This window comes from Triplophysa rosa, linkage group LG24 (assembly GCF_024868665.1).
Source record: "Triplophysa rosa linkage group LG24, Trosa_1v2, whole genome shotgun sequence".
Lineage (NCBI taxonomy): Eukaryota > Metazoa > Chordata > Actinopteri > Cypriniformes > Nemacheilidae > Triplophysa > Triplophysa rosa.
In genome coordinates, this window is record NC_079913.1 from 13,185,943 (window position 1) to 13,201,670 (window position 15,728).

The window sequence follows — 15,728 nt, forward strand, 5'->3', positions numbered from 1 at the left end:
TCATCTGGGGAAGACCCCACTCGGAGACCCCTCTTTTAATGACCCAAAACAGAGGGCAAACAGACTCTATATCAAGCCAAGAATCAACCATGAACGTCCCAAAACATGGAGAATATATACACATGTGTGAATGAGGGCACTAAATGAGACACAGGTGGTAATAATCAGTAACTATGGAAACCAATGAGAACACAATCTGTAACCAAGGCAACTCAATGAAATTAAATTACATTAACACTAAACATGACCATTTCTCTGCCTTTCCCTGCATACATTTTTTGTCTTGAAGTCCTGTCCACTCACAATTTCTACTCAATAAAATATTCTAGAGCTTGGCATAAATAAATCTGTTTAGATATGTGTGCTCCTTTTAACTCAACTTGTGTTGTCCCTTCTCTTTACTCACTTCTATTTACTTACTTTCCACGTAATTTACACAAAATGACACATAGTGTATATATATAAATATATTTTTGTTAAACACATACCCACTGGATGAGAAACACTGACGTAGAATGATCACATTCAAACAGTACTGTAAAAATACTTCAATATTATCCAGATAACCTTTTTTGTGGTGATGCGAATGTTTCCCGTGTGAAACTGGGCTGGTACAAACACACATGGGCCCGGTTTCACAGACAAGGCTTAAGGCTAGTCCCAGACTAAAATGAATGTGTGACCTGTCTTAACTGAATATGACTTGCCCAGAAATAACTTATAATATATCAGTGCCATTGTTTTGTCTCAAGATGCACACCAGTAATGCATTCTTCTAAGGCATTTTTATTAAAGCGACATAAATATCTTAATTCAACTAAGGTATAGTCCTGGCTTAAGCTAAACTGTGTCTGTGAAACCGGGCCATGGTCACAGTAAATAAACTCTTAGAAATGTTAATGTGTAAATGTTTGATGCAGTTTATTTAGTCTGTTGTAACTTTAAGCATAAATGTGCATTAGTGTTCAATTCAATTCAATTTTATTTATATAGCGCTTTTCACAATGTGCATTGTTCCAAAGCAGCTTTACAGGAGAAAATAAGAAAAAACTGAAAAACACAAAAAAGGTTAAACACAGCACAGTGCATGGTGTTTATAGAACAATAAAGATTATTCTAGTAAATATAATATCTAATAAATGCAGTCTCACGGTGGTTTATGTGAATGCTTGGCTGAAAAGATGTGTCTTTAATCTAGATTTAAATTGGGAGAGTGTGTCTGACCCTCGAATAGTATCGGGAAGGCTATTCTGGAGTTTAGGTGCTACGTATGAGAAAGCTCTGCCCCCTTTGGTGGATTTAGTTATTCTAGGTGTTATCAAAAGTCTGGAGTTTTGAGATCTTAGAGAGCGTGATGGGTTGTAGTGTGGTATAAGCTCTGTTATGTAGGTAGGGGCTAAACCGTTTAAGGCTTTATAAGTAATTAAAAGAACTTTAAAGTCAATACGATACTTAATGGGTAACCAGTGAAGGGTTGATAACATTGGGGTTATGTGATCGTATTTTCTGGACCTGGTTAGAACTCTGGCAGCTGCATTCTGAACTAACTAGTTTATTTATTGATGATGCAGGACAACCACTAAGCAGTGCATTACAGTAGTCAAGTCTTGAGGTTACAAATGCATGAATAAACTTCTCTGCATCAGCAACACATAGAATATTTCGTAATTTGGCAACATTTCTAAGGTGGAAGAAGGTTGTTTTTGTGACATTTGAGATGTGATTTTTAAATGACAGGTTGCTGTCTAATATAAAGCCTAGGTCTTTAACTGTATTTGTTTTAGTAACAGTGCAGCCTTGAATTTGCAGGTTATAATCTGAAATATTCTGATTACGTGTCTTTGGTCGGATAAGTAATATTTCTGTTTTATTAGAATTTAAAAAAAGGAAATTACAAGTCATCTAATGTTTTATATCTTCGATTCACTCTGCCAATTTGGATAGCTGGAAGGAATCATCTGGTCTTGATGAGATATATAGCTGAGTATCATCTGCATAACAGTGGAAGCTAATTCCATGTTTTCTAATAATGTTTCCAAGGGGCAGCATGTAAATGGAGAATAGCAAGGGTCCCTGAGGTAATCCATAATTTACTTGCGTTAGATTTGATGATTCCCCAATTAAATGGACAAATTGATGTCTGTCCGATAAGTAAGATCTGAACCATTGTAGTGCCTGTCCCTGAATACCGGTATAATTGTGTAAGCGATCTAGAAGTATTTTATGGTCTACAGCAGTGGTCACCAACCCTGCTCCTGGAGATCGACCGTCCTGCAGACAGCAGCTCCAACCCCGCTTCAGCACACCTGTCTGTAATTATCAAGCAAACCTGAACACCTTGATTAGATAGATCAGGTGTGTTTGATTGGGGTTAGAGCTGAAATCTTCAGGACGGTCGATCTCCAGGAGCAAGGTTGGTGACCACTGGTCTACAGTATCGAACGCAACACTAAGGTCAAGCAGGACTAGGAGTGAGATGTTACCTTTACCTGATGCTATAAGCAGGTCGTTTGTAATTTTAACGAGCGCAGTTTCAGTACTATGATGCGGTCTAAAGCCTGACTGAATTTTTTCGTGTATGTCATTATTTTGTAAGAAAGAGCACAACTGAGTGGACACTACTTTTTCTAGTATTTTAGACAGGTAAGGGAAATTTGAAATCGGTCTATAGTTTCCTAGTTCATTGGGGTCTAAGTTTGGTTTCTTGATAAGAGGCTTAATGACGGCCAGTTTAAAGGGTCCTGGGACATGGCCTAGATTAATTGACGAGTTGATAATGTTATAAATGGGCTCAATTGCAACGGGTAATAACTCTTTTAATAATTTAGTTGGTATGGGGTCTAATAAGCAAGTTGTAGGTTTAGATGTTGCAATAAGTTTAATTAAATCTTCCTGTTTTATAGGTGAAAAACACTGTAGGCTTTCTTTTGGGGCGATGGTTGGTACTAATTCATAGGACAGACTTGGAGGTTGAGTTTTTACTATTTTGTCTCGTATGTTTCCGATTTTCTCTAAAAACATTCATGAATTCTTTGCTACCAAGGTGCGGCGGAATACCCAGGTCAGGTGATGTCTGTTTATTTGTTAGTTTAGCAACTGTATTAAATATAAACCTTGGATTGTTTTTGTTAGTTTCTATGAGGTTACGGAGGTGCTCAGCTTTTGCTGCTTTTAGTGCCTTTTTATAACAGTTTGCACTCTCTTTACACGTAATTTTAAAGACCTCTAATTGGGTTTGTTTCCATTTGCGCTCCAGTTTACTTGTTTCTCTTTTAAGGGCGCGAGTGGTGCTATTGTACCATGGTGCTACGTTTTTCTCATTAATCTTTTTTGACTTCATAGGTGCGACAGCTTCTAATGTATTAGAGAAAAAAGTGCCCAATTTGCTGGTCATGTCATCGAGTGATTCTGTATTTATTGGTATGGTTATTAAAGGAGTCAGATCTGGCAAGCTCTTTGCGAAACTATCTTTAGTAGCCGAGGTAATTGTTCTACCCTGTCGATAACGAGTTAAACGGCTGATTTCTGCAGTGCGCAGTGTACATGTTATAAGATAGTGATCAGTGGCATCGTCACTTTGAGGTATAATATCTATATTGTTAGATCGGCTCCGTGAGATATAATCAAGTCTAGTGTATGATTAAATCGATGAGTGGGTCCAGTGATGTGTTGTGTTACTCCAAAAGAGTGTAGTAGCTCTGTAAACGCCACTGCTAATGCATCGTTAGCACTATCTACGTGGATATTAAAATCTCCGACAATTAGTACTTTATCAACATTAACCAATAGGTCTGATAAGAAGTCCGCGAACTCTTTCAGAAAATCAGTGTAGGGGGGTCTATACACAGTAGCCAATGTTGGTGTTCTAGTTGAATACAACCAAACACACAATGTCTTTTTCTCATTTCCTGTCTTATCTTTCTGGCAGAAACGCACTAATGCACATAACAGTATTGCAAAACATCTTATATTTAATGTGCTTGATTTAGTCAAGCAGTGGCATAGCGTCTGGGTATGCAGGGTATGAAGGTGCATATGGGCCCAGGGGATTGGGGGCCCGCAAGTTTTATTCATGCCGTTTAATATTGTAGAAAATTACTAGATGACTGATCTCAGATCTGGTCTACCCATGGGCACATGTGAGTGCGTCCTCCCCCAGAAAAAAATGTTGAATGTAAAAACGAAGTTTCTTCATGAAAAGCTTTAGTGGCGTAGTGAGTAAGACGCGTGACCAGAAGTTCTGACGCTAAATATTAACGAAAGATCGAATCCGCCTTTAGCCGAACTACATTTTTATATCACATATCAGATCATACAGGCATTTCTTTTCAACAAAATGAAAATATTTGAAATTGGCTAACAGGTGTTTAATAATAAATTACATGGTAAGGTTAGGGGTAGTAGAAAGGTCTTTATTGTCCCAATTAGTTGGAATCTATTTAATACATATAATCATTAACACTATTATTATTGTATAATGTACAACATTACTTTGTTTACCTTGCTGGGTCGAAACAGAATGAAGTTTAATTTATATAGACTCTGAATGAGTTCGTCAATGTCAATCTGGGGTGCGTTTCCTGAACAACCACATAACTCGCTGGTTAACCACCATAGTACAATGCATACTAGCTACTCACGACAACATCTGTCATTTGAACAACGTTGGTTCAACAACATAGTTGATGACGTCACATAGGTGGCGGAGAAATACTGTCTTCTAATTAATCCATTTAGATCGATTTAATCTTATATTATTGCTGTAAATAATGTACACTGCATCTGAAAACTATTTTTGTGATCGTATTTTTGCTCTCTGTTGTTTTATTTCACAATATTTAACTCATTCATAAGTTTCCTCCTACGTACTCCACCCAGGGATTTCTCAGGGTCCTAGAGCACATAGGTCCAGGTGCATGCACACTTTAAAAAAACAACGCTTCTATTTTCTTGACAAACTAAAAGATTTAAAATTGAATTTGTATATTTAGAATGATGGATATAGAATGCACTGCATGTTGCTTGCTTACCTTGCTCAAAAGCATGATGCCTGTAGTTCCAACCACGCAACTTTGCGATGATGCTTGCGATTGATTGTTGGAAGTATTTCAGGAAATGCTTGAATCGTTGAACTATGCTGAAACGACGGAACTTGCGACCATAGTTGGCTAACTATGCTTTTGGGAAACGCACCCCTGATTGAGTTGGCCAAACATATGAAGGAAGGCGAGGATTACTGTCCAATCAAATGAAAGAAGGCGGGATTTTCTATAGTGTCAGAAGCCGAGGTTGGAAGAGTGAAATAGCCAGATGTAAGTAGCTAAATGTTTAATGTTTGACAACTGTATAATCATATAAATGTTAGGGCCGTTCACATGTCGCGTGTAAAAACATGTGCAAAACGCTGGCTGCATCGCTTTTTCCCTCTTTTTGGCACTTGGGAGTTTGCGTTCCCTTGGGGTCTGCCGTTACGTAACATTTAAATAACATTTTAAGTAAGTAAACAACCGATGTCCAGTATTGCGCAACGCAGTCGTGAACAGACGGAGGGGGCCCGTTAAAAGTTTTTGCATATGGTCCCAGGCCTGACTTGCTACGCCACTGTAGTCAAGTAAACAACTTAAAGCGTTTTCTCTCAGGAGAAAGACCTGACGTCTCTCTGCACTCTGGGCCACCAAAACCTCCTCTGGACCAGTTCGCAGGTTCTAGTAGCCCCTGGGTGTCCTGACGAGGGGTTAAGCATGTGCCCACTGTAACACCTTGGGACGCATACGCTCGGGAACAAAGAGGCATCCCCTAGGGCCATTACCTGGGTCAGGCTGGTGCAGTTGGGCTTAGATCCCGGCCGTTATATTAAGGGGTTCCTGAAGGTTTTCCGACGGGATAGCTAAGACTGGGCCATCTTAAAATCCATGAAGCATCCGGAAGCTCCAGAGTCCACAAAAACCTGAACATGAAAGTCTCGTTTATCTAGGGTGATGGTGGCTTGGATCGTTAGACCAGAGGCCGTCGTGCAGGACGTAACTCCGATTCTCGCCCTGGTGTCCCTGCTCCAGGATGAGAGTTGGCTTTTCCCGACAGTTCGGGACAGGCTGTGCGAAAGTGGCCTGCTTTGCCACAGTAAAGACAACACCTCTCTCTGAATCTTCGGCTGCGTTCGACCTGGGATATCGGGTACCTCCCAGCTGCATGGGTTCATGCATGAGTCATTATGGGTAGAAGAGAAATTGTCCAGAGCAGCTTGAGCTTGACTGTTCTCTCGGGACCGTTCCAGCTGGTGTTCTGTGAGGCGATGGTCTACCCGGATAGCCATGTCAATGATGGACTCGAGATTGGGCACCGGGTCTCGGAAGGCCAACTTGTCCTTAAGCTTGGGTGACAGGGCATGGTGGAAGATCGCCTTAAGGGCGGGTTGATCCCAGCCACTCTCTGCTGCCAGTGTGCGAAACTCGATGGCGAGTTCAGCTGCGCTTCGTGTCCCTTGAGAAAGGCTTAACAGGCGACGATCAACGTCACGACTACTGCTTGGATGAAGAAACACTCTTCTCATTTCCTTGATGAAGAGCTGGCTATTAATGGTCAATGGGGACTTCTGATCCCACAATGCCGAAGCCCAGTCAAGCGCCTTGCCAGTGAGAAGGGTAATTATGTAAGCCACCTTGCTTGCTGATCTCAGTAGAGAAGCTGTTTGGTTGGAGCTCGAAAGTCAAGGTACACTGGGTGAGAAATCCTCTGCATCTCTCGGGGTTGCCATCATACCGTTCTGGTGCTGGTAATCTGGGCTCAGAAGATGTCCGAATGGGTCTGGATTGAGGTCCAGGAGGTTGCTGAAGCTCCTGAGGTGATGTGCCTTGAGACTGCAGGTGAAGGAGCAGGAGAATCTCAGGGAGAGCCTGATCGTGTCGTTGGATGGTCGTAGCTTGCTCAGAGAGTGCTGAGAGAATGTTTTCGATGCCTGGTGCTTGTTGGGATGCTTCTGCTGGGTTGGTTTCCATGGTTCAGTCTTGCTGTAACGGGTTGTGTGTAGTGAGTTTCGACCCGGGTCTCTGGTGTACTAAATGTGAGAGATAACACAGTGAGCTATTTTCAAAGGGAAGTAAACCCAATTGCAGAAGCTCAGAGATACAGGAGACTTGAGTTATCCAGCATGAATCTTTACTTAAAGTTAACACAAAATACAAAACAATATGGAAAGCCATGCTTCCAAAAACAGTGTAACAAAGAGTAGACACGAGGGTCTAAAAAACCATAACAAACTAGACTTAGCTTGAGAAGACCAACAGCTTGGATCACAGGAGTAATGGCTCAAGACTGAACACAGAGTCCACGAACAAACAGAGTAATAAAGGGTGTGACACAGGTGTGGGCGATCAGCACGTAATCAGGTGAAGAGATGTGACAGCAGCGACCCCTGCAGTCACGGAGCGACCAGAACTGAAATGAGTGTCCCTTTGGTGATGCCTGATAGGAGGCTCCCGAAGGTACCCCCTGCTGTAAGACAAAAGTCCTGGGCAGAAACAGGATCGTTATAATATTTGGCTGTACATGCTGTTATGGTATACCAGTACCACTGTTGTTTTATTGCAAAATAAAAAACGAATAGAACACGGTGCTTTAAGTTATCACAAAATTTTGCATTATATTACTATCTAAATTAAAGCATACACCCTTTTACCACCATTAAAATGTATATAATATAAATATTATACTATATTGTATAGTAATACTGTCAGGAACGTTCACGGAGAGAACTCAAATGCAGGCAGCGGTACACAAATAAACGAAAACTTTATTATACAAAAACAAAAGCCCACGATGAGGAGAAAAACGAGAACATGACAAATATAAACTGAAACAAAAGACACCCCAAGAGGCGGCAAAAAAACAAAACTAAAACTTACTTTTTTCAAACGACAGGACTAGGTAAATAACAGGCATCAAGACACAAGGTAAGCATATGGACATGGCAAGTTACGAAGCACAACGAAACAAAACCCCACAGGACAGCAAACACAAGGACATTAAATATGGGAACTAACAAGAGATAATTACACTAGGCAGGTGTGGGTAATGAAAACACTGGTGGAAACCAAAACGAGGGGGCGGGGTCAAGGGACGAGACAGGAGAATGCATGGCCATCATATACAAACAATTACCATGTGTCTCCACACAAAACACGTGGCTAGAATAGCTAGAATATCAAGACAAGAAGAGGCAGGATCATGACAAATATTGTATTTTATTTTATTTTAATTGTAATTTTCTAAAATGTATATTGTATTATATATAGTGTATTTTAATTGTTTTAGAATATTGTGAAATATATATAATTTTTTTAATTAATCATACCGTGTCTACACCAGATGCGACCGGCGTGACACGGCTTGTTCTAATGGGATTGTCGCCTCGCACCGCGTCGCATCCAGTGTGGACAAAATGTAAAATGAAAAGGTTCTAATGTGTTCTTTTGTCGCATTGCGCTGCATCCGGTGTAGACACGGTGTCAGCATTAATAAAGGCAGTAGCCCCATGATGTACAAAAACCATTCAAATTATATACTATTTGCTTTATGGATAATCTCCATAGTATAATTTCTTTTGATAACTGTGGCATGAAATATGTTCTTGACAGTCATAATCACCCAGATACATATTATTCCCTGTTCTAATATATTATGCATGTTAAAAAACAGATGTGCTCTCACACATTTGAGCAAGTTCTCTCTCTTTCACACACACACACACACACACACACATAGGAATTCACTCTTCCTTCCAGTACATTCAGGTTCCCATCCAAGACTTTAAATCATTTAAACGATTTTGACATTTTTATTTGTTATTTACGTGAGCATATGTTTGCGTTCCAGTATGTGACTGTGACCCACGAGGCATTGCCACTCAACAGTGTGATAAGATGTCTGGAGAATGCGTGTGCATAGAGGGAGTGTCCGGGCGAATGTGTGACTCCTGTGGGCGTGGCTACGTGGGGACCTTCCCTCAGTGTGAGCCGTGTCACAAGTGTTTTCGTGACTGGGACACTAACGTGGGAGAACTGACCAATCAAACACAGAGGCTGATGGACTCGGTAGAGGAGCTGAAAGACACGGGCTTGACGTCGCCTTATAAAGATACAATATCAAGTCTGGATGATGGGATAAAACAGCTCAGACAGATACTGGACGATGATAAGATTCATCAAACTCTGAAACACACGCAGAGTCTACGTCAGCAAGCTAAGTATGTATGAAACATCCACACACAACACAAACTTCTACTGTCCCCACTCACTGTTACATTAGATTTCACTTTATTTTACAGTATGTGCACATATGGCTTCTCTTACAAGATTTGTTTTTACTCCTTATGTCAGTGAGATGGCACCACTTTTGCGAGGATCCATGGACCGATCCGTATTAGATCTGGAGCAGATATCTGCCAATCAACAGAAGGCCATGGAGAATCTGAACAGTCTTACTGAGGAGGCCCAGAACCTACAGGAGACCTCCAGAGACAAAGAGCAGCAGGTTCTGAACATAAAACATTCAGACCCCAGAGGTGAACAGGGCACTCATACATACAGATGAAACCCACACGCAAATACACATTTACAGCTACAGGAAATCTTGAACACATTGTTAATTTTGTCTGCAGGTGCGATGGACAGCATCAGAGAATATTACAGGGAATCTTCAGGGGCGAATTTTATTGCCAGTCAAGCTGCATCTGATCCAGACAGTATAGTGCAACAGTCTGCTCAGCTACGGGGTGCCGCAAATGCAAGACTGGATGCAACCAAGAAAGAGTTTAACCTGAAACATCAGCTGCATGTACAGAGGATGGACAAAATAACATCTGATCTGGACTCCAAAGATCTTTCAGAACTCAGCCAGCAGGTAAGTCAATATGATTTTTTACAGTTGATGTTTTTGAGTACTATATAAGTCTCTAAATTTACACTGTAAAAAAAACTGACGTTTTCTGACAGCTGGGGCCCCAGAAATAAACCGTAAACTTTTTTTCCCTGTAAAATTACATGGTCTCGCCGTTTATTTGCAATCTTTTTATTTTTATCTTTCAAAAATTCCCTAAAATTACAGTTTTTTGACATTATGGTTTAAAAAAGGACAGAAAATGTATGTGAAATTACCCCTAAATCTATTAACTTTTTTAAACAAAGTAAAAAATAGGCCTGAATTTGTGGAAAAACTTAAATGAAAATCATAAATGTTAGCAATAAACTGGAAGAAGGCTAAACCAGAAATTAAATAAAAATTAGTTAAGCATATAGAACATGGCAAAATAAAAATAAATAATGAAATGAGAAAGACAAATAGCAAAATTGCTAAAACTAAGAATATAATTTAAAAAATCTACTTCAAAATATAAATAAAACAACAACAAAACTATAACTCAAAGGTGTAGGTTCCTGTTTAAAAGCTTGCGCTGCATGTTCATGCAGTTTATAAACAGTTTAAGAAATATTTAGGAAGAAAATATTTAGTATTTTTAGTATTTTCTAAAAATATTTAGTATTTTCTTCTTTTTAATTTGTACATTTTTGCAGTTGTTTTTTCCTGTTAGTTTAGTGGCAGTGGTTATTCGTTTCTGTTTAGTTTTATTGTTGATTAAACAGCGTTACATTTCTTAGGTCCATCTTGAAATATTGCTTTTTCCAGTGTATTGAAAAAGGATTGAAACATTTCCCATTTTTATTCTTGTATCAAAATCTAAAATTAATTTGTAATTCATTTTTATTGCTTTTAGTTAGTTTTGAAGGAAACATTTAAATTCAGTTTTTTTCATGCTAACTTTTTTATTTCTTTCTCAATTCAATGTTTTCATCTGATTTTCAAGTTCATATTATGTATGTGTTTTTTTAGGTGTGCGGAGGTCCACCAGGTCCGGACGGTTGCGCTGACTGTGGTGGTCTGGGGTGTGTTAACGAGGAAGGTGCGTCCCAGTGTGGGGGGACAGAATGTGAGACATTAGTGACCCAATCCCAAGAGGCCTTGAAAAGAGTCAAAAACCTTGACCAAGAGATCCTTCACAATTTAAGAGAAGTAGACAAGCTAAACAAGAAGGTAGGAATTCAAATTTACTCAAGGTTTCATTCATTTCTCATGCTTTGCTTTCCTTTGCTTGATTGAAAAATAGCATTAAAGATAATGTTTATACATTTAAAGATATAATTTCTAAAGAAAATAGCATGTGTGAGAATTTATGTAAGCACATACAGTATATGCATGTTTTTTAGGTGTCAGATGCTCGAGGTCGTGCGGATGAGGCCAAAATCAGCTCTCAGAATGTGTCACTGAGAGCCAATCAGAGTAAAGCACGAGTGGAACAGACTAATAATGAGCTCAGAGACCTCATTCAGCAAATTCGAGACTTCCTTACAAGTACGATTTGTTACATAAAACACACTGTGGAGTAACCCAAACCTGTTCAGCCTTATCATGTTTATTTAGCATTCATTTCTCACACATTTCTCTCATTTATAATGTTTGCTGCACCCCTGACTATTGACTATGACTATTATAACCTGAGATGTATCACAAATTCATTGGAAACTCTGCATGTGTGTGTAGAGACAACAGATCTGAAGCGTATAGAGGAAGTAGTTGATGAAGTGATGAAACTGAGTTTGCCGGTGTCATCCGGAGCACTGAAAGATCTGACCACAGAGATCCGTGACCATGTGGCCAGACTGACCCAGGTGGATGATATCCTGACCGAGACTGCAGAACACGCCCGCACTGCTGAGACTCTCCTGAAACAAGCACAGGCTGCCAAGTGAGCAAAACATACAGACATACAATATTTGGGTGCCCACAAGGCACTTTATATATTACATTTTTTTAAATCATTTCCAGCAAACAATATGTGATCATTTAAGAAATGATGGAAATTACATTTGTTTTCATTTCTAAATATCAGAGTGCTTTGTCTTGATAAAGCGAATTGCATTGTAATTTATAATAATAACATCATGTTTCACACACACACATTACAGCTTGATTAGAAATCATTATAAATTACTATTATATTATTTATAGTATATAAATTCATTAATAAATTATCATATTTATTACAAATAAAAAAACACATTTTGGTCACAAGCGATACTTTCCACATCACGTCTCATATCAAGTTTTTTAAGTTCACAATTGTGGCTCGTACAGTTTAAAGTATACCGTAAAAGTTAGTAAAATAGAACATTATAATATAGTTAAGATAGTTTAAGATTGCACGTCTGGGACAAGGATCAAACTAAGTGTTCATAAACATAAAAGCCATTTGTATACTTTAGATACATACAAATAAATTGAAATTAAAAATAAAATAAAAAAATCTGATATAATTAAATATGCTCTTGTCATATATACCAATATGCTGCATTTATAAACATTTAAATGTGTGTTGTGTTGTATATCACAGTGAGACAACCACAGCTCTGAAACAGGCCGCTGATGAAATAAAGGAAACTCTAGATGATACTGCACATGCACAGTTGGCAGCCAATGAAAGAATGAAGGAAGTTGAGAGCGATATGAACGTCACAAGACATCAAATCAATGCTGTAAGTGTGTATATGATGCATTTAAGTGAAGCCTTATTTTGATCACGCAGGTATACAGGCTCAAATGCTCATAGCTATAAAATTTCGCATGGCACTGTTATAAAATGAACATTCATAAAATTCATAAAAACATCACTATTTTTTAATTCCTAAGTTGACAAGTGGGGCAAACTTCTACAGCCTTTTTCTACGGGTATATCGTTTTTCTTCCCTTCAGTTAAACTACAGTCGTGGCTTTTAACTACTGTAAACACTTTTAGGATCATTTAGGTAAAGTTTTGGCTTATAAACAGTTAGTAACCTGATGTATGGCACATGCAGTTTGAGGTATTCATACCTGTCTCTGCGTAGCCTACATACCGTAAAGACTATTGATTATTACATGAACATTTAAAAAAATAGATAAATGCCAAAACATCACATAATGTCTGTGAAAGACATGTAAAAGGAATTCAATGTGTGGGTCTCAAGTGAATATTTCTTGTTTTAAGCATGTTTAGAAAAAGGCAACAAAAAATACCTTGTTTTCTTCAATGCAGTTTTAGTATCTTGTTATATTATACCCATAATCAGCTTGCGTTTCTGTGATATCTTACCTTGACCTGTGCATTTGCAGGTACAATCTATAACTGAAACGAGCGAGTTCAAATTGAGCACCAGCACACAAAGATTCTTGGATCTTGAAAGAGGAGTGGCTGAACTTCGAAAGAAAACTCAAGAGACGTCCAACAACGCAGAGCACATCCAGAAACAGGCTGAAGACATCAGCGAAGACGTTGAGAGAACTGAACGGGTAATAAAGTCTACATCTTCCTTTTAAAGGAATGGTTCACCCAGACTACTCGTGTAAATTTCCCATGAATGGATTTGGTATCACTATATCTGAAAATAAGCCTGTATATTTGTTTTGCATCATTTTTAGGACTTTGACTCACTTGTTCAACCTAAGTATGCACTGGTGAGTGGTCTGATCGAGCAGAACGGTGCGGTTGTGTATGATGCACGTCAGAGGTCTGAGAAACTCAGACAGGAGGCACAAGATTTACTAATAGATGCCACCAACAAACTACAGAGACTAAGAGGTAAATGCAGCTCACACATACACTTCTTTTATTCATGAAGTGGCTTAAATGATGACTGATTTGCTTTCACATGTTTCTATGACTCACTGTGATCTAGAGCTGGAGAGATCATTCGAAGGAAACCAGCAAACCCTCGTGATAAAAGCAGAGGAACTCGACAGACTGGAGAGTGAAGCCAGAAATGTTCTTCAGGAACTCAATCAGAAGGTTGCCATCTTTAGCACCTGCGCCTAAGAATCACTACAAAGACCTCGGCTGTGTCTCAATCAGCTCCCTTGTTCAGTAGTCAGGGCACTATTTTAAGGGCTATCTCATTCGTTCCAGTGCACTGAAACGTTCGTTCCCTAAAAATTCCCACAATGCACCGCAAAAACCAGGGAGCATCGACGCTCCCTATGTTCCCTTACCGGAAATCACGTGACAAGTTTTGAAGACGTTTAACCGAAATCGCACGAGTCAACTCGATGAACTTCATGAAACGCGAACTTTTGAAAAGACAAACGCTTATTTTATGTCATGTATAAACAAACGTTGCTAGACAGGCAGGCAACACAATCTACTAAACAGTTAAATCTAATAATCGACCAAATTTGTGCACTGATATGTTACAGAATAATGAAAGTGTTTCACATATGCACTTCAACAAGTATTTAAAAAATAAAGTCAGAGAGATGTCGGTTTTGCCGGTTGTTGATTAATACCCACTGTGAAGTATCACAACGCGCTTAAGCAGTCACGTTACAGGAAAATAAGTGAACAGTGTCCCAATGTGAAGTGAGCCAGGGTCCTTACCAGTGCCCCCATGTACAGTACACGATATACTGATTCAGGACCTAGGAACAAGAAGTAGCTGTGTTAACCACCACGCAAATGCGTAGGGCCCCGCTAGCTTGGGGGCCCCTCAGTGGCCAAAAGCGGTTAAATCATTTGATTCTTTTGACACCTGATCGGCCTGCGTGCGCTGCACCGAATAAGTCAAACGCACCTAATAACAGGCAGGTCTGACTCGGTGGAAAAACCAATCAAAACTTCTAATACAGCTAGGAGGTGGGATACCTGCGCTTTCTTTTTTTTTGTCTGAAGTAGAGTAAAGTAACACAGCAAAATATAATTCACAATATCAGACAGGAGTAATTTTAAGACGTCTTAAAAATCACATGTTGACATTCCGTTGTTATTAGATGCGTCTGCTAAAATTGTATGATAATTAGACCCTGGCTCCATATAGCGTTAAAAGCAAACTGCATATAGTATGTTTTTATACAAATGAGCAGATTTGAGACCAGTGCCTTGAACTCTGATTTCCCTGGAAACAGACAGGTTGCCTGTAGGGTTAGTTTTAAAACCATCTAGCAATGAATGTCAATCTGTTTACATTTGCCTGTTTCTAAAGCAGATCAATAACTTGTAGATATGTGTTTTGCTTGAAATTACATTAATAGGACTAATGCAATTGTTGTAATTGCCTAGTTGAAGTCGGTTTTTAGTTAGTTAGATCACAGCATCCATCATATATTTTTTTAGGGAGGAAAAGATATTTGATACACTTAAATATGTCTTTTGTATTCTTAAATATCTCCAGCAATAAAATTTTTAAGTGGGTTCACCATAGTCTAGAAAGCAAGCACTGTAATCTTTAGGGTTCTTAACTATTTAATAAAAATAATTTCAGTAATATTTGTGTTCATGCTACTGCATTTAGTTTAAATTATTATTGACGGCTCAAATTTTATAACATTTTTAAAGTATCAAAATTTGCCCCACAATTTTTGGAGTAGTGGTGCCCCTGGCATAGAAACACAATCATGAAGCACACATATCAAATATTTGATTCCAAAACAAAGAAGGTTTATTTTTTACCAAACTGTAAACAATTTTGTGTACTGTTATGCTGTTCAAAGTAAAATAAATCCAGCTTATATATATATATATATTTCATACAATTCCATATAGGCTTGCTCAATATTACTGTTTATATACACTGCATGTGTGGGGGGCCTCAGGTCTTGACTTTGTTTAGGGCCCCTGAAATGATAAAACACCCCTGGGAACAAGGGAGCTG

General features: G+C 38.9%; 1 protein-coding gene across 1 annotated transcript in view; it reads left to right on the forward strand.

Annotated features, from left to right (window-relative positions):
• Positions 1-15,624, forward strand: part of lamb1b (laminin, beta 1b) — a 32,425-nt gene extending 16,801 nt beyond the window's left edge. The window contains exons 24-33 of the mRNA XM_057323873.1: positions 8,872-9,241; positions 9,375-9,559; positions 9,656-9,897; positions 10,885-11,085; positions 11,259-11,403; positions 11,593-11,797; positions 12,443-12,584; positions 13,201-13,377; positions 13,507-13,666; positions 13,764-15,624. Of these exons, the coding sequence (XP_057179856.1) occupies positions 8,872-9,241; positions 9,375-9,559; positions 9,656-9,897; positions 10,885-11,085; positions 11,259-11,403; positions 11,593-11,797; positions 12,443-12,584; positions 13,201-13,377; positions 13,507-13,666; positions 13,764-13,900 (1,964 nt within the window). The 3' untranslated portion in view covers positions 13,901-15,624. The remainder of the gene's footprint in view (positions 1-8,871; positions 9,242-9,374; positions 9,560-9,655; positions 9,898-10,884; positions 11,086-11,258; positions 11,404-11,592; positions 11,798-12,442; positions 12,585-13,200; positions 13,378-13,506; positions 13,667-13,763) is intronic.
• Positions 15,625-15,728: the final 104 nt, after the last annotated feature.